The sequence below is a fragment of the Oryx dammah genome, unplaced genomic scaffold (genome assembly GCF_014754425.2).
Source record: "Oryx dammah isolate SB20612 unplaced genomic scaffold, SCBI_Odam_1.1 HiC_scaffold_23, whole genome shotgun sequence".
NCBI classification, from domain to species: Eukaryota; Metazoa; Chordata; class Mammalia; order Artiodactyla; family Bovidae; genus Oryx; species Oryx dammah.
The window spans coordinates 80,693,141-80,712,776 of NW_024070207.1; the positions used below are offsets into that span (position 1 = coordinate 80,693,141).

Sequence of the window (19,636 nt, forward strand, 5' to 3'; positions counted from 1 at the left end):
GTAATCATTGCCTAACCCAAAGCCAGGAAGATTTATTTCTATGTTTTCTTCTAAGAGTTTTATAGTTTTAATACTTACATTTAGTTTTATAATCCATTTCAAGTTAATTTTGCTGTATGGTATAAGGAAGAGATTCAACTTCATTCTTGTCCATGTGCATATCTAGTTGTCCCTGCATCATCTGTTGACTATTCTTCTCCATTCTATTGTCTTGGCACCACTATTGAAAATTAACTGATCATCAATACGAGGATTTATTTATATACTCTCAATATTATTTTATTTCTTTATATGCCTATCCTTGTGCATATGTCATACTATCGTGATTACTGTAGCTCTGTAGTGAGACTTGATTTTGAAATTGAGAAGTGTGAGTGTTCCAGCTTTGTTATTTTTAAAGACTGTCTTGATTATTCTGGGTCCCTTGCAATTCTGAATGAATTTTAGGGTTGACTTTTCCATTTATGCAAAGAAGCCAGCTAGGAGTCTCAAAAGCATCCAATACAATGCTTGCATTGAATCTGTAGGTCAATATGAGTGGTACTGTGATACAAATAATACTGTCTTCCAATCCATAAACATAGGGTGTCTTTATATTTATTTAGATTTTTAAATGTCTTTCAACAATGTTCTTAGCTTTCAGTATAAAATTCTTATACTTTTGTTAAATGTATTAAGTATTTTATTCTTTTTGATGCAACTATAAATAGAACTGTTTTCAGATTTTTCATTGCTAGTGTACAGAAACAGAAGTGATTTTATATATTAATCTTGTATGCTGCAACCTTGCTAAATTCATATAGGCAGGTAGTTGTGAGAAGTATGAGAAAAGCAAGGATATATCTGGATTAGAAAATAACGAGTTGAATAAATAATGACTAGAATGATAGCTACTATGTACTGAGCCTGTTTGTGATAAGTCAGTGCTTCTCATCTTTTAATATGCACATGAATCTCCTGGGGGTCTAGTTAAAATGTAGACTATTGTCAGTGGGTTTTGAATGCAAACTGGCATCCTGCCTTTCTAACAACCTCTCAATAGATAGCTAGTGGCTATCATTTCTTATTTTTAAGCCACAGGAGTCCTGTAAGATACATATTACTGTTTCCATTTTATAGATAAGAAAATGAACTCAGAAGCTGAGCAAATAAGCCAGATTCATAGAGGAAGTGGCAAAATCAGGATTAGAACACAGTTTATTCTAATGCTCAAACCGGGCTCTTTCCACTCCACTGCACTGGCTATCTAGAGTAGGACGAGATCAGTTGGGATATGAATAATATACGGATGGGAGGGGGTGCAAGTAAGCTTTTCAGGGTCACAGGACCTGCCTGGAGTGCATTTGGGTCTGAATTTTGAGGTTATCTTGGAGAACTGATCAGCAACTAAGAGTAAAGGTATGAGACCAAATTATCAGGTAGAAGTCAGATGATACTAGTAGACAGAATTCAGGATTGGAGGAGGTCTACAAATTGGCTCATCTCTGATCAGGATCGACTCCAGAACTGGACTCTGTATACTGCTGCGGTCTACACTTGAGATCATGCCTATTGTTCAATTATTGTACTGGGGATAACAAATGATGAAGTATCAGTGCTATCCGTGAGGGACCAGGGTAAGGGTTTAGGGCTGTGGGTAAGGCTCTGATCATATGGTTATCTATGAAGGACTATGGATAGGTGACCAAATTCCTTTCCAAACTTTTCAGCAGAATACTAGGGAGTTTCCATCACCTTAGTCAAAACACATGAGAATTATATTTTTTGTCCTTAGCACCTTTTATTGAAGCATGACCCTTGATGACAATCTGGCAGGCATTATCAGTGTCAGCCAAGAAGGGATTGGTGGAGGACACAAATGCAGAAACAATAAGATTCAGAAAAATAATAGCTTCACGTGGGATAGATGGCCCCCCCCAACAGTTGTACAACAAACACTTGTTCTTTTTCTACAGAAATTGCCCCTGCCCCACCCCCCTCTAAAGACCTACTAATCTGCAAAGAATATAATACGCTGTTACAGAAATATTACCGGCATAGACAACTCCTTTGGCAAAAACAGTGGGAGACACCAAGCCCTAGACAGGAGGAAGTAGTCCAGAAGTGTGCCTAGCTTCCTCCATTTGGGGCCTGCTACTGGCAGAAGAGCACCTTTCTGGAGACTGGGGTTAAAGCTGAGGCTCTGGTGCCCCTTGGCAGCTTTTTGGCACATCAGGTGAAATGGAGAACAGAACCTGAATCTGGCCCTTGAGAGTAGCTTTTCATCTTTTCACCCTCTCTCTTCCTTGGCTTCCAGTCTCTTTCTCTCCCTTTCTGGGGCTTTATTTTCAGTGTTTCTGTCCTTTCTCTTGGGTTCCCCTTGAGTATTTACTGCTCCACCCTGGCTGAGTCTGCAGCTGGTAGGACTCAAGGAGACTTAATTGCCCAGAGCCCCTTACATTGATTCCTCTCTATATTTCACTGTACTTACCCATTATCCACTGTGGCCCATAGGGGTATTTGAAAGGAGAAGGCAGAAGACCAATAACTCTGTCTTTAGAGAAGTCCCTGCCTTCCAAACTGCTACTTCCTGGCAGGTGGAGGCCTGAGCCCAAGAGATGAGAACAGGCAAGAGATACTGCATCTCAAGAAATACTGGCAACTTTGTAGTGCTATCACCACAATGAGCCTGCCACATCAGCAGTGTGGGGCATCTGTGCCTGTCTGGTAGTTTACCTTTGTCTGCCAAGCTTCACTGTTCAATACAGTTTGGGGATTCTTTTATTAAGTGCTTTGGAAATTGACTCTCTGTGTGAAGAAAGCATTCTTGTGCTGATTCCAATTTTAGAATAATTGGAGGTGGGATAAGGGACACAAACAACCAGAGTCAATGGTACTTTTTCAGTTCAGTTTAGTCACTCAGTCGTGTCCGACTCTTTGCGACCCATGGACTGCAGCACGCCAGGCCTCTCTGCCCATCACCAACTCCCGGAGTTTACTCAAATTCATGTCCATTGAGTAGGTGATGCCATCCAACCATCTCATCCTCTGTCCCCTTCTCCTCCTGGCTTCAATCTTTCCCAGCATCAGGGTCTTTTCAAATGAGTTAGTTCTTCACATCAGGTGGCCAAAGTATTGGAGTTTCAGCTTCAGCATCAGCCCTTCCAATGAATATTCAGGACTGATTTCCTTTAGGATGGACTGATTGGATCTCCTTGAAGTCCAAGGGACTCTCAAGAGTCTTCTCCAATACCACTTTAGTCTGATATACTTAAGGTACATTTAAGGTACAATCATTCTAATGCTGTGGAGAAGGAAATGACAACCTACTCCAGTACTCTTGCCTGGGAAATCCCAGGGACAGAGGAGCCTGGGGGGCTACAGTCCATGGGGTCGCAAAGAGTCAGACACGACTAGGCACAGCACACAGCATTCTAAAGCTGACTACAAAAGCCCAGACCATCATCATGGTGTCCATGTTGGTGGCCACTCTTCTCCCTGGGCTCTATTCCCAAAAAGTTGTTCTGGCTAAAAAAAAAAAAATCTTAGAATAATGGGCTACATTGGCCTCATTGCACCAGTTGTAGGACATCTCAGCCTGCTCACTCTTTGTCTAAGAGCCTGTTAAAAAGAAAAAAGATGGCAATCACAGCCTCTACTTGAAGTACTCCCCCATATCCCTCAACCTTGGCTTAGATAAACCTAGCCTTTTCATAAGCCATCAGCCATCCTGAATAAAGTATAATCCTCCACTTGATGGGAGAATGGCAGGTTGATATTTTAACAGTGGTTCTGACAGCAACAGTGTACTTCAGGTCCCCCCCTCCCCCAGGACACCTTGCTGGCAAGGATTCTTCCATTGTTTCCAAATACAATGAAGAGGAAACAGAAGCTAGCAACCAGTATTTGTAGCAGCAGCAAGTTCCTTGGCAAATTCTTTGGTTGAATGAGGCACCTCTGCTGCTACAGTTAACCTCCAAGGACCCGGAGGAACTCAGCAGTAACTAGAAGCGACACCTGGGCTGTCTGAGCAGCATCATACAATATCAAGCATGGGCCCCAGTTAACGAGGAACAGGTAACTGAGCTGGATAACAGGGCAGAGTTTGGCCACAATTCCTTTTTTGCCATCACTCACCTGGGGGCTTTTCCAGGATAGAAACTGGCTACTGGTGATAGGACCTTCACCATAGGAGCAGCATTCATTATTTTTGTGCCTAAGATCCTCGATTATAACTTGTTCTGAGGGTTTGGCCCTGGCTGGAGCTTCCAGCTATCAATGAACTTCGCTTCCTTGAGCCAGGCCACAGGCTAAGAAAACAATAGATAGAGGAGCTCTTCCTGAGCTCACCTCTACGCCTTCCTCAGCTTGGAGATGGCAGAGAAATGAGTGAAACTTTGTCCCTTTCTTTGGTTTCAAGAAAAAGTAAGCAAGAAAAAATTGAAGCCTATTGGGGAACTCTAAGCTCATGGTCATCCAGACTTCAAGGGAAATATAGGGCCAGGCCACAGCTCTGAGTTGGAAGTGAGAACTCCTCCCTCAGACTCTTGTCAGCTATGGTGGGAAGAATTCAAGGCCTTGGTGCCCACTTACCTAGTGATGGTGGATTCAGGCTGATCTGCAGAAAATACTTTCTTTCTCAGCTAACTTCCCCCTCTCCAACTCCCCTCTTACCTTATTAGTTTAAGAAAGAAAAAAAAAATAATAAAGACATAAAAATAAATAAAATTGAAAGGCCATTTAAAATATAACAATCCCCTCTCCCCCAATAATAAAACATGTATCGAGAAGTCAGCTTTAGTAGAGCTATTTCCCATAGTGTGAAGCCTTTAGGATAGGCACTTGGAACCCCCAGTAATGAAAAGGCAAGATGAAACTTGAAGTGGTAAGTCAAATCCTTAGTACAAGGGGAGGGCCACACTAGTCAGGGCTAAAAATAGGCCTCCTACCCCTCAGTTAAATGCTGCAGAAGGTGGGAGTGGAGCCAGCTTGTTTAAGCATAGCTCCTTCTAGCAGGGTACCTGGGGATTCTCAACTATTGCTCACGTTCTGTTAAATGTTATCTATACGTCTGTGCTTCCTACTGCAAAGCTGCAGTGAAACCCTAAAGCTGGTAGTAGGTAAAGTCCTCAAGACAGTCAGATCTCCCTGGGAAATGTTTGGGCCACAAGCCTTGGGACAGAGTGGAGCTGCATGGGCAACTGCTCTCTGAGACTTCCAAGTCTGGGTGGGTGGTGAGTGCAGGATGCTCCTGGTATCCTAGTACAAAGAAGAATGAAGGCACTTTGTTGGTTCTGTTGTGGGGTGAGTATTTGGCAGTGCAACCTGAGAAGAAGAGTGTGGTTGTATGATCACACTTTGCTTCAGCTTCTACTTCTTGCTTCTGCTCTCTCTCAGGTAGAAGCTTGGGGCCTCCCCAGGCCTTCTTAGCTGGTTGGGAACACCACTAGGTTAAGGGGCAGTGAGAGAATATGGAACAAACTGCTAACTAACTGCTATCTACTTTGCTAATAAACTGCTAACAAGGACTGAAAGCACTTCCCACTGTGGTGGGGCAGGGATGGTGTAGGCAGTTTGCTGGTAGAAATTAGAAATTACTGGGCCCCAGGAGCAGGCTCTCCCTGAGACATTTGAGCTGTTCTTCCCCGAGCTTGATCTTCTCTTCCAGCTCTCGCTGTTCAATGATGAGAGCAGATTTCATCTTCACAAAGTGCTGGTAATCTTGGAGCTGGTCCTGAGGCAGGTAACGGGAGACCATGCCAAACACCAACTTCTCCCGGCGGTCCACATGTTCCTTCAGCTCCTTGGCATCTGCCAACTGCCCTGTCAGCTGCTGCTTCTTCTCTATCAGCACCAACTGGGAAAGCAGAAGACCAATAAGGGCCATCCCAACCCAGTTATCTGATCAATGCAGTACTCTACCAAGGATGCTCCCACAAACCCACTAGCCCCTCTGCTCAGTCATCAGGTCTAGATTTCCTGCCCTGAAGTCCACCTTCATGCAAAAGCCTTCCCTTTCTTTAGCAAGGGGAGAATAAACACAACAGCAATTCTGGACAGGGGGATGTGTGATCTCTGCTTTTCATCTCTAAACTGTTTTTACTCTGTGGACCACCATTGGGGTTGGGGTGGAGGAAGGCTCTGACAAAGTCAGCTGGCACATGTTCCATCTGGTGAAAAACCATCACTGTGATGATGGTTTTCAACATAGTTTGTGAGTGTGAGAGGATGTATCCATGTGTGTATGCAAAAGCACATGTGCCTTTTACTGTGGATTCAAATTTGTACCTAAAAACCACATGGACAGGAAGAGGTAATGCAGTTTGGGTTCAAGAATGTACACAGAATGCTCCAACCTATGAAATGGACAGCCTCCTAATCTCAACTACTTGATACTATTATTACTATCACTGGCAGCTAGCACTGATTCAGTATTTACCTTGTTCTAGGCTCTGTTTTAAATTATTAACATAAATTACCTAATTTAAGTCTCACAACCTCATGAGGTAGGTAGTAGGGTCATCCTACTTTTGAAGAGATGGAGACAGGATGAGGTTAGGTGACTTTGCCCACAATCACACAGTTAATTAGTGCTAAAGCCAGAATTTCCACTTAAAAGCCAGTGCCTATATTCTTCACACTATGGTCTACTGCCTCCCAGACTAGCCAAACATGAAAGGAGTCCTGGGAAGAAGCAGATGGCACTTCCTTTCATCCATACCCTGGAGACCTCAACCCTACCTTCTCCTGGTTGGCCTCTGAATCGATGCTGTTGAGAGCATTCTCCACCCGTGCCAGCCGACCAGAGAGCGACAGCAACAGGTTGACTACTTTGTCCAGGTCCCCGATAAATAAACGGTATTTTTCAAACTCATTGGATTTGCAGAGGGCTTTTAGGTTGGCCTCCACCTCCTCCCCAAGGGCAGAATTGGCAGCGATGTCTTCCAGCAGTCCTCGCTGGGCCTCCCGCAGGACAGAAAGTTTTCTGCCAATGCTTTCAATAAGCTGTACCTAGGAGAAATAAAGCAAAGGATGAGAATGGGGACTGACAGAAACAGATCTGTGCCTGGAACATCTGTTTTGAGATTCAAGTCACAGATGGTGGGCTCTACCCTCGTCACTGGAAACGAAGGAAACCTGAGAGTTGTGAGCAATTTCAGTTTTCTGGACGGGTGCCTTTCCCCCATCCCTTCAGATCTGCTAGGAATCTCTGTCACCATCAAACTTCTTGGTGTTAGATGAGTGGTACCCACTGGCTAATTCTCATTTGCCAAATGCAATTCACTAAATACTTGCTGTTTATTAAATATAAAAAGGAATGTCTGTGAGAGCATAGGTTGGAAAAGCACTGCCATCAAGTATTTCCCTGTGCTTCCTTAATTCTCCTTCACTCCATTTTAGTACCTCTGAAGTTGATGGCACTGTGCTAGATCTTCCCCAACTCAGCTTGACTTCTGAGGCCTTTTGGTTAAGACTGGAGTTCTGGAGTCATAACGACTAAGTTTGACTGCTAGCTCTGCCACTTCCTAGCTATGTGACCTTAGATGCATTTCTTTCTTCCTTCCTTCCTTTCTCTCTCTTTTTTGGCTATACCACACAGCATGCAGGATCTTAGTTCCTTGACCAAGGATCAAACTCGTGCCCTCCTGAAATGGAGGCATGGAGTCCTAACCACTGGGCTGCCATGGAAGTCCTTAGGTGAATTTCTTTATGGAGTTTTATTTTATCTGTAGTACGGGGGTAACTGCAGTACCTATTTCACTGAATTGTAATAAGGATTCAGTGAGATAATGCATGCCAAAGGTTTAGCACAGACTGAGTACTTAATAAAAGCAGCTGCTATTATTATTCAGCCTGGCCTCACCCTATCATTCTAATCTCACTCCTCAGAACCTCTGAGGATTAGCTCCTCACACCGTGTTCAAAACAATCACTCTTATGTTCCTGATTTGCTTATGAAATTCTGCCAACTCTTTATCTCTTCCTTTACTTTGGCTATTCCCATTCTTTCTTTAGAGCCCAGCTTTGACCCACTGTCCCTACTGGAAGCTCCTGTCCCCATAACTCCTCTCTCAATTATCTTTTTCTTTTCTAAACTCTTCAGTCTTTTGAAATGAGAACACTTGAGAGTGTAATTTGAAGTTGTTGACTTTCTGTTTCCTGTGTGTGCATCTGATCCCTCTCCTACTACTGGCTAAGTTTCTCAAGTGAAGCACTATATGTGTCTTCTGATTTGTCTTCTCTGGTGGCTCAGAGGATAAAGCATCTGCCTGCAATGCAGGAGACCCAGGTTCGATCCCTGGGTTGGGAAGATCCCCTGGAGAAGGAAATGGCAACCCACTCCAGTATTCTTGCCTGGAGAATCCCATGGACAGAGGAGCCTGAGTGGGCTACAGTCCACCGGGTCGCAAAGAGTCGGACACGACAGAGACTTCGCTTCACATAGGTGTAACCAGTTGTGGAACTGCACTTAGGGGAAGGTAGTGTGGTAGAGTGGTGTTCTGGAGTTAGAGATATCTGGTTTTCAATTCCACCTCCTCAAAACTGCGTGACCTTGGACAAGATAGCCAATCCTACTACGACTTCTGTTTTCTCATCTATAAATTGGAGAAGTATGTCTCCTGCCCCCAACCCTCCATTGTTGTAAGGGTTAGATGAGATCATAGAAGTAAAATAATTAGTATTGTGCCTCGTACATTAAGTGCTCGATACATATTTATTGATGCTATTACTACTAGTACTACTGCTACTGCTGCTACAACTGCCACCACAATCACCAGGCACTCTGAGCTAAGGGATACCTGTCTAGCTGCAAGGACATTACAAGAATAGACCTGTCCCAGGTTGCCCCCAGCCTTTGCAGTCAGTATCACATTATAGTTAATGGCAAGGACTCTGATGCCAGACTACATGGGTTTCAACTCCAGCTCTGACACAAAATAGTGGTGTGAACTTGAGCAAATTACTCAACTTCTATGTGCCTCAATTTTACCATCTAAAAGATGGAGTAACAGTATTACTAACTCATAGTGTTGCTTGTGAATGAAATACATAACATAATTAATACATGCTACATGCTTAGACTATTGTCTTGTATATAGGAAATATGCTTCAGTGTACTCTTCCTGGCCAGGAACTCTCAGACCATAGGCCTGTAGCTATCTAGAGCATATTCCTTTCTAGTCATTTATTTAGAGATGTCCAAGGTGACAAAGGACAAGAGAGCCTGCTCTGGGTCTGGGCCAGTTGTCATATTTCAGAAGCAGTCAAAAGTCAGGAAATCACCATTATCTTAATGTAAAATGTAACAGGTAGACATTTAGGGAAAATTCCAAAACCCACTGGGAATTAAGGATCAATGATATGAATCAGGCAACACAATTAGATGCCAAGAGGCTCTCAGTTATATCCACACCCTCTGCTTTCCCCAAAAAAACTCAATGCCAAGGACAAGGGAAGGCTGGGGGCCAAATGATCAACTTGGAAAATCACCTACCTAACCCCAGCTCTTAGGTTCCATAGACCTGGAGGGATGAAAGTGGACACAGCCCTTTGTTTCTCAGCACTTGGGCTTTGCAACCTGAACTTCAACTCTAGGGAAAGTGTAGTGGATAGAGCTGTGGAGTCATCACAGACCAGCTAGAGCTGAGTGACTGTTCTGGGATATTGCAGATTGGTGACCTTCCTCACCTATGTTCTTCAGAGACAAAAACTGTCCTAGCCACCCACAATCACTTCAGTTCACTATCTGCTGTTCTGTGCTTTGCCATTTCTGATCATTTCTCGCTTCTCCTCATCAGACATTTATTAGGTTTGCTCCTAATAAAAAGGTCCTGGCTAAGCCAGGAGGAGCCCTGTCATGCTCAGGAAACATGGAATCCAAGGAAGCAGGCATCTGAATCAATAAAACTTTGATTCTAACATGCCTCCTATTCTTCCCCTGACCCTTTGCTTCAGATTGGAAAGTGGTGGGGGTCTCTTGCAAATGGCCTTGAGCTTTTGTACAGGTTGTGTCCTTAATAATAAATATGGGCAGAAGAGCAATTTACATTGAGCTCAGATGTCTACCAAGTAGTAAATTGGGCCTTTGAGGTTGCCATGGAAACCCTATTTGCTTATGAAATAAAAGGGGTAAGTGCAGGGAGGGCAAAGTGATTCCAGGAATTTGATTAGAAACCCACGCTAGGGGTACTTAGAGGAAGAAAGGGGAGGCTTCAGAACAACAACATCATCTCCATTTATCTATTCTAGTATTTTTAAGAGATAATTGATTATACTTGCAAATAAATATTAAAGTTGACTGGCCTATATTTTTTTTTTTCTTTCTTGGTCAGTCTGTTCTCTCCTCCAGAAAGTTACAGAGAATACAATCAATTGCTGCCACCGGTTAGAGCTCACTAGGAAAAATTCGGATGTGCCTTGGATAACAAGTTATTTAACAAGGCTTGCTTATTTCAGAGTAGAAAGTCAGAGAGCACTGACTTCAAGTCCTGGATTTACCCTTAGTCTGTAACCCTGGGTAGACTGGTCCTCTCAACTAAAAAGAACACAGTAATGCCTACCTTGTAGAGTTGTTTTTAGGATTCGAGCAACACTGTGGTGATGATGATGATGGTTACTATATTATTATTATTGCTATTGACTAGATCAAAAAGAGACTGGAGCTGCATTTGTGAGAAACCCAGAGAGGCTATTTGATTTCTATACTGAAGATATAGGAATGCACCAAGATATTCTGGAGAAGGTAGAAGGCAGGTCAACCTCTGGCTACACTCAAACAAATGGTGAAAACTTCTAAGGCATGCCAAAAACGTCACCTTTTTTTGAGCCAGTTCGTGGTCAATTTCCTCCTCTCCTAGGCCAATCTCTAACATCTCAGGCTGGTCTTTCAACTTGTTCAACAGCTCTGCTTTGGCCACAGAAATACTGTAATAAGCTGAGTAAGAGGTAGGGATCCCTGGGGCCCCCTGAGGAGGTGAGAAGTGCTGAAAGTCTTGTCTGTGGAAACAAAAAAATGAACATTTGAGTACCTCTGTTGAGAATCTGCTGACCTTCCTGCTTCTTTATTTCTCCATTTGTAAAATGGGACCCAGGTTCACCAGGGAGTTGTAAAATAAGGAAATAATGGACGAGGAGGGCCCATTCAAACATAAACAAGCCAAATGAAGGCTCTTTCCAGAAATCAAGTTAAGGCCAACTTGAAGAAATGAGAAGGCTATTTCTACATCCCTGACTTCCACAGCTAGTGAGACTTCTTTAGAGATCAACGGGTTTCATCATTAATACCCTACTAAAATCCAGAAAAAAATAGTCTCCTCAAGTTCTGGGTTTCTGATCATCAGTGATTCTCCTTGGTTCATGGTCTCAATATATGGATCCCTAGGAAGGGGCTACATGGTAAGAACATGTCTGAGACCTTAGCTATTCATCCTTTAAGACTGTTGGCCTCTCTCCTACCCATCCTGGATGCCAGCCCACCCCCAGGTCTATCTAGTCTGCTGGCTTACAAAGGAATCCCATGGCTTTCCTGGACACCCTCATCATTTCTTCTTTCTTGGCGGTGCCACTCCTGCTGGAAATAACCCCCCCAAACACACACTGCAGCTCTCCCACAGCAAAGAGGTCACCCAGGACCTCAGCAATTGTCACCATGTTGGAGGCTGGGTTTAGCACCCCTGCCAGATACTTGTCATGGTGTACAACATCTCTCGTGAGCTCTTCTGAGATTGCCTGATGTGGCGCAGGTCTTTGGCCTGAGAAAAGATAACATCTCTTCACTTCTGGTAAATCCCCAATGGCCCCAGCCTCTTCCACGGTTGCAGAATGGAATGGCAATAGAACAAGCGGTGCCCATGGACTTGACAAGTGTAATAGCAAACCCTGTTGTCTTGGGTTCACTGAAGCCTGCAGTGTTGAGGTGCTGCTTATCCGAGCCCCAGCCCAGGAAAGAGAACTGCTCCTCAGGAAAGAAGTAGCTCTGGCTCCATGCTGGTTTGGGTTTGGACTCTTCCACCATCAAAGCTTCTGGTCTGATGTGAGGAAAGAAATGAAAAGAAATGCTTCAATGTTAGGATTCAGTAATGGAGAGGCAAATAATTCCGGCTATGGTTTATGTAAGGGGGAGACCCATACCCACTATGTTCTTGCTGCCTCCCAGCCACACCTGTCTGTGTCACTGCCCCTTCACTAACCTCTAGCAGTTTGAAAGGAAAAATAGGAGAAACTCATTAGTCATTTTTGCAGCTATTTGCAGCTCTTAGTTAAAGGTCAAAAATAATGGGTAAAAGGCTCCACAGCTATTTACTGATTCACACTATGCTGTCTCCTAATTCATCATACAAAAGAAATTTAGGCATGCCAATATTCCTCATCCTAGGTATTCATTTTATGTGTAGATTTTTAAGCTAATAGCATGGATAAAAGACTGCTACTAGCTAATATTCACATAGTGTTTTCTATGCCCAGGAGCTGTCCTAAGACGCGCGTGTGTGTGTGTGTGTATGTGTAAATATAGATATAAAATGTAATGTTCATGACAACCATTTTACAGATAAGGAACATGAGGCACTAAGAGGTAAAGTGACTTTCCCGGGGTCATCAGACAGTAAATGGCAAATTCAAAATTTAGACCCAGGTGACCTAACTCCAGAATCTGTGCTTTTAGCCACTATATTATACTGCCAAACGGAACAACTTGACATCATATAGAACCCTGCCTGTAAGGAATTTTCTGGCTGGATTATATGTTAGCAGAGAAGAGAGAATGTTCTGGAGGGAATATGAATGTATGAACTTAGGGAATTCCTAAAAGAATTATATAAGAAAAATATTTAGGGCATGTGTGTGGGTTCAGAGTTATGAAATACTGAAAGCAAGCACAGAAGTTTTATTTTTTTAAAGGATGCAGCTATACATCAATTATATATCAATAAAACTGGAGAAAAAATTTGAAAGTGGATGTGACTCAGTTCCCTAGCAGACATGGCCCTGTACTATATTATAGTGTATCATATCAGGTACTATGTTCTAGGTTCCTTTCCTCATTCACTCCATTAATAGGGCAGAGGTTATTGGAGACCTATAAGATCATAATCTGACTTTGATAACAAACTTTGATACGAAAAGCAGATTCCTTCTCCAGACTACTGAGAAGAGATGCATAGAGTCCATAAAGCAAACTATACCTGTACTTGAATCAGTTATTAGATTTAACCAACACTCAATAATTCCACTCACCTGCTTCTATGTGTATCCTGACATTTTTTTTTAGTGGTCCTGATTGTCTTTTTTTTTAAAATTATGCATCGTTTTATTATTTTTTTACTTTATTTTACTTTACAATACTGTATTCAATGTATGGCATTTTTTAAAACAAAAGAGTATGTGGGTTATAGAGATACTCTAGTTTAACTTGGCTGAAACTAGGATGTCTTTTTTTTTTAATTTTAGATTCAAAATATTACACATCTACTTGCCCCTAGTACTACTTTCTCTTATAAAACCTTAAAGGCACTTCCTGCTGGGTAGAACTCTGTGCTCTCTGAGGGTCTGGAATAGGATCTTCTAGAGGAGTTCCTGGGGGTGATGCAGTGGGCACAGTGAGCCAGACAATCTGGGCTCTGGCTACTTATGATCTTTCGCAACTTACTTTATATCCCTGTGCCTCACTTTCTTCATCTAAAAAAATGTCGGAGACTAATGGTATCTATTTCATAGGTTTGTTGTGAAGATTAAGTCAGTCAATACACAAAAGTGCTTAGAACAATACTTGGCACATAGAGAACAGGCAATGAAATATTAGCTATGTTGGGAATGATGTTCCTTAAATCTCCATCACTCAAAGAAGCATATATAATTGATTTTTTGCCACCACAAGCCAGGTTTTTGTGCAAATGTTTCCCCTCACATCCCACGGTCATTAAGAAAAAACAAATCTGTGGAATAAGTTATAAAATCCCTAGTACTAGCAATTTCCTTCTCTCTGGACAAGGTGCCACAGTGAATGGAAGTACATAGAAGAGGAAGGACTAGGAGGCTGGCAGGGGTAAGCCTGGGGCCTTTAACTACTACCTCTGGTGCACATTGCCTTCTAGGAGACATGAGATCTAAGTGAAGGCCTGGCTACTGCAGGAACCAGAGCTCCCTGAGAGGGGCTGCCCAGAATGGCAAAAGAAGCATAGATTTTAGAGTCAGATCTGGCTTTGAGTCTTTTCTGTGTAATTCAGAGTTAAGTAGTCCCTTATTTTACTCAGCTTTAGTTTCCTTATTTGTCAAATAAGGATAAGGGCTCATAGGGTCATTAGGAGGATTCAATGAAATAACAGATATAAAATGACAAGCAGTGTCTGGCATATAGCATATGCTTAATATATGTTCATTCATTCATGTATTCATTCTCTTTTCCAAAATATTAAGTGTCGATTATGTGCTATGTTGGCTTACCTTTTCCTTGCTGTGATAGATAACAATCCACAGTCACTTTCCACAAAGCTTTCTTTTGTGTATTTTCAAAGAATGGGGTTTAATAGAATATTAGGTACTTATAAAACTATTAGAAGACCTAGAGCACAGGATTTTAGAGTAGCCTTAGCTATTCAAGGAGCTGCAATTTCTATCATAATCAGTGAGGTGGAGAATCAAGTGGTCAATACTTGAACTTGGGTTCAGGATCAAAACCCCATCTGTGTTGTATTATTAACTTTGGGCTACATCACTGTTGCAATAAATAAACAACCTAGAAATCTCATTGGGTTAAAATGATAAAACCTTATTTCTTACTCATACAAAGTTCACTATAGATCATGGAAACTCCATGATGCTCTCTAATTACAATAAAAATGCTTTCAGATAGATGGGCAGCTTGAGAAAGAGCCATTAGAGATCTGGTAAGAGATCTCCATGTCTGGGAGCCAGGCCCTGTAAGTGCTGAGCTTGTGGCATGTGAGGCTGGAAAACTTCTTAGCTAGCTCCAGATATGGAGAAGGCAACGGCACCCCACTCCAGTACTCTTGCCTGCAAAATCCCATGGATGGAGGAGCCTGGTAGGCTGCAGTCCATGGGGTCACTAAGAGTCAGACACAACTGAGCAACTTCACTTTCAGTTTTCACTTTCATGCATTGGAGAAGGAAATGGCAACCCACTCCAGTGTTCTTGCCTGGAAAATCCCAGGGACAGGGGAGCCTGGTGGGCTGCCGTCTATGGGGTCGCACAGAGTCAGACACGACTGAAACAACTTAGCAGCAGCAGCTCCAGATAATCAATTAATGGATTTGTCCATCAGTAAAAGACACAATAACAAGGTACTTCTAATAGCAACAAAACTCAGGCAAGTAAGTTCCTTCTATAATGTTATTTAAGGAAAGCACTTTAGTATTATTATTATTTTTTTTTACTTTACAATATTGTGTTGGTTCACCTGCCCCTTATCCCCACCCCCAGCAGAGAGTGGGTGGAGCTCTCTGCAGGAAGACTGGCAGAACTGAAAGTCAAAGCTCTTTTGTTTTGGAGCACAGAGGACAACCACACGGTGTGGGCCATGCTGCTGAGCACTGGCACGGTGAAGGGAACAGTTCTCCAGTCAGACTACTCCTGCTTCAGCCTCTCTGCCCAGACAGCTAACTCTGTCAACTACCACTTTTGGTAGTACCATTTGCTCACTGAAGCAAATGCTTCAGAGCAAAGAGGTGGAGGAAATAAGGGTGGGGTGATGAATAAAGTGGAAGGTGAAAAGAATGCCTTTGGCTGTTGTAAGGAATGGTCAACTCCAGGAACACCTTTGATACTGGGCACAGGAGAAGAGTTTAGAAGCCCAGGCAGTCAGGTTGTGAGCTGGCAATTTATTCTAGAGAGCAAGCAAAAGAAAAGGCAGAAGAGGACTTGAACCAGGCTTCTGGAAAAGGTAACAAAGGTTTAATGCCTTCTCCTTCAGGGGCCAGAAACTGATGAGTACCTTAAAGACAAACTAGAAATGATAAATACAGTATCTCAATAGTGTTATTTAGGGATAGGGTTAGTCGCTCAGTTAGTCACTCCAACTCTTTGTGACCCCATGGGATTCTCCACACAAGAATACTGGAGTGGGTAGCCATGCCCTTCTTCGGGGAATCTTCCTGACACAGAGATCAAACCTGGGTCTCCTGCATTGCAGGCAGATTCTTTACTGTCTGAGCCACCTACTGAGCACCTACTATGTGCTAAGCATGGGGCTATGTCCTTTATGTGGATTATCCTCATTCTCACAAGAACCACGTGAAATAGGTAGAATCATGGCCATTTTCCAGGTGAGAAAAAATGAGACTGGGAATAGTTTAATTGACCAGTCGAAGGTCATACAGCTGGCACATGGTGGAGGTGGAATTCAAACTCATGCTGCCCCCTCTTCAGGGACCTAACGTCTTTCATAAGCACTTACTTGGAATCAGTGGTCTCCTGCTCTGATGTCCTCCAAAGCCCACCAATGCCGTAATAACAAGGGGGTTGAGCCTTTTCAGCTTGAGATCCCAAATGGCCCCTTACTGGAGGCAGGAAATCACTGGAACGCCGAGCAAAGGATTCTGGCTCTGCTGGGAGGCTTTGTGAGCCCTGCCTTGGGGCCTCCAGGTGGCCAAAGGCCGGAAGCTGGGGCTGCTCCAGAACCTCCTCAGGATGGAGGGCACCAGAACCAGTGGTTTCTGAACTGAAATACTGGGGTGGCAGCTCCTCCTCCTCCCCCGCTTCCTCCTCTTCTTCCTCCTCCTCTACTCCTTCCTCCTCTTCTTCTTCCTCGTCCTCCTCCTCCTCTTCTTCCTCCTCTTGCTGCTGCTTTTGCTGCTGTTGCTGTTGCTGGGCTGCACGGAAGAGCCTGTACTTCTCCCAGTTGGGAGGAGGAGGGCGAGGAGGAGGAAAGGCCTTCTTCTTGGCACCCAGAGCATCTGGCTGGGTCTCATCAACTTTGTTGAAGAGCTCCTTCCTATGCTGCTCCCAGACCTGGGAGCTCTGAGGATCCAGGGTGATGTGGCTTTCTGAGAAGGCACGGCTGCGCAGCGGGCGAGGCATGGAGGCTAGGGAACTCTCCTCTTCATAAACGGAGGTTTCCTCTGTTTTTTTGGAGGAGTGCTTAAAGTCTCCAAGGAGGTCAAGAGAAGAGACTGCTCGGTAGTTTGACAAGTCCAGTGCTGGGTTCTCAAGGCAAGGATGGAATGGGGTTGCCCATGAAAAGCTAGCCTTGGAATGAGCCATTTCCCTGCAAAACAGCAGATGAAGGCTGGATAAAACAAGCACACTGCAGATGGTCCCATAACTTTAGATAACCTCATTTATGTAAATTTTAAAATGGCAAAAAACAGTATAATATAGGTAGTAAATGTAATAATATTAGTAATACTAATATACGATATATAACATTGATAGCTAACATCTAGGTGCCAGACATGGTTTTAAGCGATTTCCATGTCTTAACTTCTTTAATCCTCACAACAAGCCTAGGAAGTAGCTATTATAATTATAACCCAGTCGTTGCTCTGGGTCACAGAACCATTGGCAGTAAGTGGCAGAACTAGGAGACATGGAGAGTCTTGCTCCAAAGTCTGGATATACACACTATCCCACTCACTCAGATTGAATGTGCTGTGTTCTGGGGCTTGCAAGTGTAGTTATCCTGCTATATTTGTTGTTTTTGTTTTAACTGTGAAACATTTCAAATGTTTTAAAACATACAGAGATTGCTATAATAAATATCCCCACCTACTGCCCAGAATTAAGATATTTTAATATGCTGCCATCTATGTTTCACGACTTTTAGTTTTTAAATTTTATTTATTTATTGCTTTGACCATACAGTACAGCATATGGGATCTCAGTTCCCTGACCAGGGATTGAACTCATGTCCGTTGCATTGGAAGGCAGAGTCTTAACCACTGGACCACCAGGGAATTCCCCGTGAATTTTTAAAATAAATAAATAATACCCCTTTGTTTCACCCCCTACTTCTATAACTCTGCTGCCTCTCTACATGCAAGCTATATCATGAATTTGGCATGTATACTTTCTGTCCATGTTCTCGTGCCAAAAAACATCAAGCAGGCCATTCAGAAATATCTGCTGTTTTGGATTTTAAATATACCCTTCTAATGCAATTCTAAACAGAATTTTCAACAGGAATTTTTAACTGTAGAATTTTTTTTTTGCTAACTTGCAAAATAAAGAAGGATACAACAATCCCCGTTTATCCACTGTTTTACTTTCCATGGTTTCAGTTACCTATATTCAACCACAGTCCAAAAAATAGTAAATGTAAAATTCCCGAAATAAACAACTCAAAACTTTTAAATTGTGTGCTATTCTGAGTAGTGTGATGAAATCTCTATCTGTCCTGCTCCATCCTGTCCAGGATGTAAATCATCCCTTTGTCCAATGGATCCCACCCATTAGCCACTTAGTAGCTGTCTAGGTTATCAGATGGACTGTCACAGTATCACAGTGCTTATGTAGAAGTAACTCTTATTCTACTTAATAATGGCCCTAAGGCCCAAGAGTAGTGATGCTGGCAACTGAGATCTGCCAAAGAGAAACCATAAAGATCTTCCTTTAAGTGAAAAGGTGAAAGTTCTTGACCTAATAAAGAAAGGGAACAAATCATATGCTGAGGTTGCTAAGATCTATGGTAAGAATGAATCTATCTGTCAAATTATGAAAAAGGAAAAAAAAAATTATGCTCATTCTGCTATCACACCTCAAAGTGCAAAAGTTGTGGCCACAGTGCATGAGAAGGGTTTAGTTAAGATGAAAAGGCATTAAATTTGTGGATGCAAGACATGAATGGAAAACATGTTCTGGCTGACAGCAACGTGTTGCACCAGAAAACAGGAAGCCTATATGAAGACTTCAGCAAGGAATTCCCTGAAATAAATGACTACTGTAAGTAAGGGATGGTTATAAAGACTCAGGAATAGGTTTGTCTTGAAAAACATAAAAGTTACTGGAAAGGCTGCATCTGCCAATGAAGAAGCCACTGCCATGTTTCTGGCAGAGTTGAGAAGTTGATCAAGAGACAGAATTCACATAACTTTTATTGTAGAATATTTCTATAATGTTCTATTGTATTATTAATTATTATTGTCAATCCCTTACTCTGCCTAATTCCCCTTGGAGAAGGAAATGGCTACCCACTCCAGTATTCTTGCCTGGAGAATTCCATGGATGGAGGAGCCTGGCAGGCTATAGTGGGACTCTCAAAGAGTTGGACACAACTGAGTGACTAACACACACCACCCAATTAAACTTTATCATAGGTGTATATGTATAGGAAAAAAACATAGTATATATAGGGCTCAGCACTATCCATGTTTTCAGGTATCCACTGAGGGTCTTGGAATGTATCCCCCACAGATAAGGAGGGACTACTGTATAATAAAATGTATACTTTGCTACAGAAGAAATGGGAGCTAAGTAAGGCATTAAGCATAATATAAAGCAATTGTAATTAAAACAGTGTTTTACTGATTAATAGAATGGAATTGAAAGTCCAGAGACATATTTAATATCAAACTATAAAAATGTATAATTCACTTTCCATAACAAGAAGATAAAGATGTATTAATATATTTTTGAGACAATAGCAGAGGAGCAGTATTATATGAAGCTGTACCATATAGTATATATCAAAATAAATTCCAGATT

The 19,636-nt window shown here is 42.5% G+C and overlaps 1 protein-coding gene across 2 annotated transcripts in view; it reads right to left on the reverse strand.

Moving 5' to 3' along the window:
• Positions 1-1,760: 1,760 nt before the first annotated feature.
• Positions 1,761-19,636, reverse strand: part of SHROOM4 (shroom family member 4) — a 135,542-nt gene continuing 117,666 nt past the window's right edge. For both annotated transcript variants that reach the window (XM_040265986.1, XM_040265987.1), the window contains exons 5-9: positions 16,392-17,201; positions 11,859-12,008; positions 10,797-10,977; positions 6,721-6,990; positions 1,761-5,836 (exon numbers count right to left, since the gene is read on the reverse strand). In XM_040265986.1, coding sequence (XP_040121920.1) covers positions 5,567-5,836; positions 6,721-6,990; positions 10,797-10,977; positions 11,859-12,008; positions 16,392-17,201 — 1,681 coding nt within the window. In that variant the 3' untranslated portion in view covers positions 1,761-5,566. The remainder of the gene's footprint in view (positions 5,837-6,720; positions 6,991-10,796; positions 10,978-11,858; positions 12,009-16,391; positions 17,202-19,636) is intronic.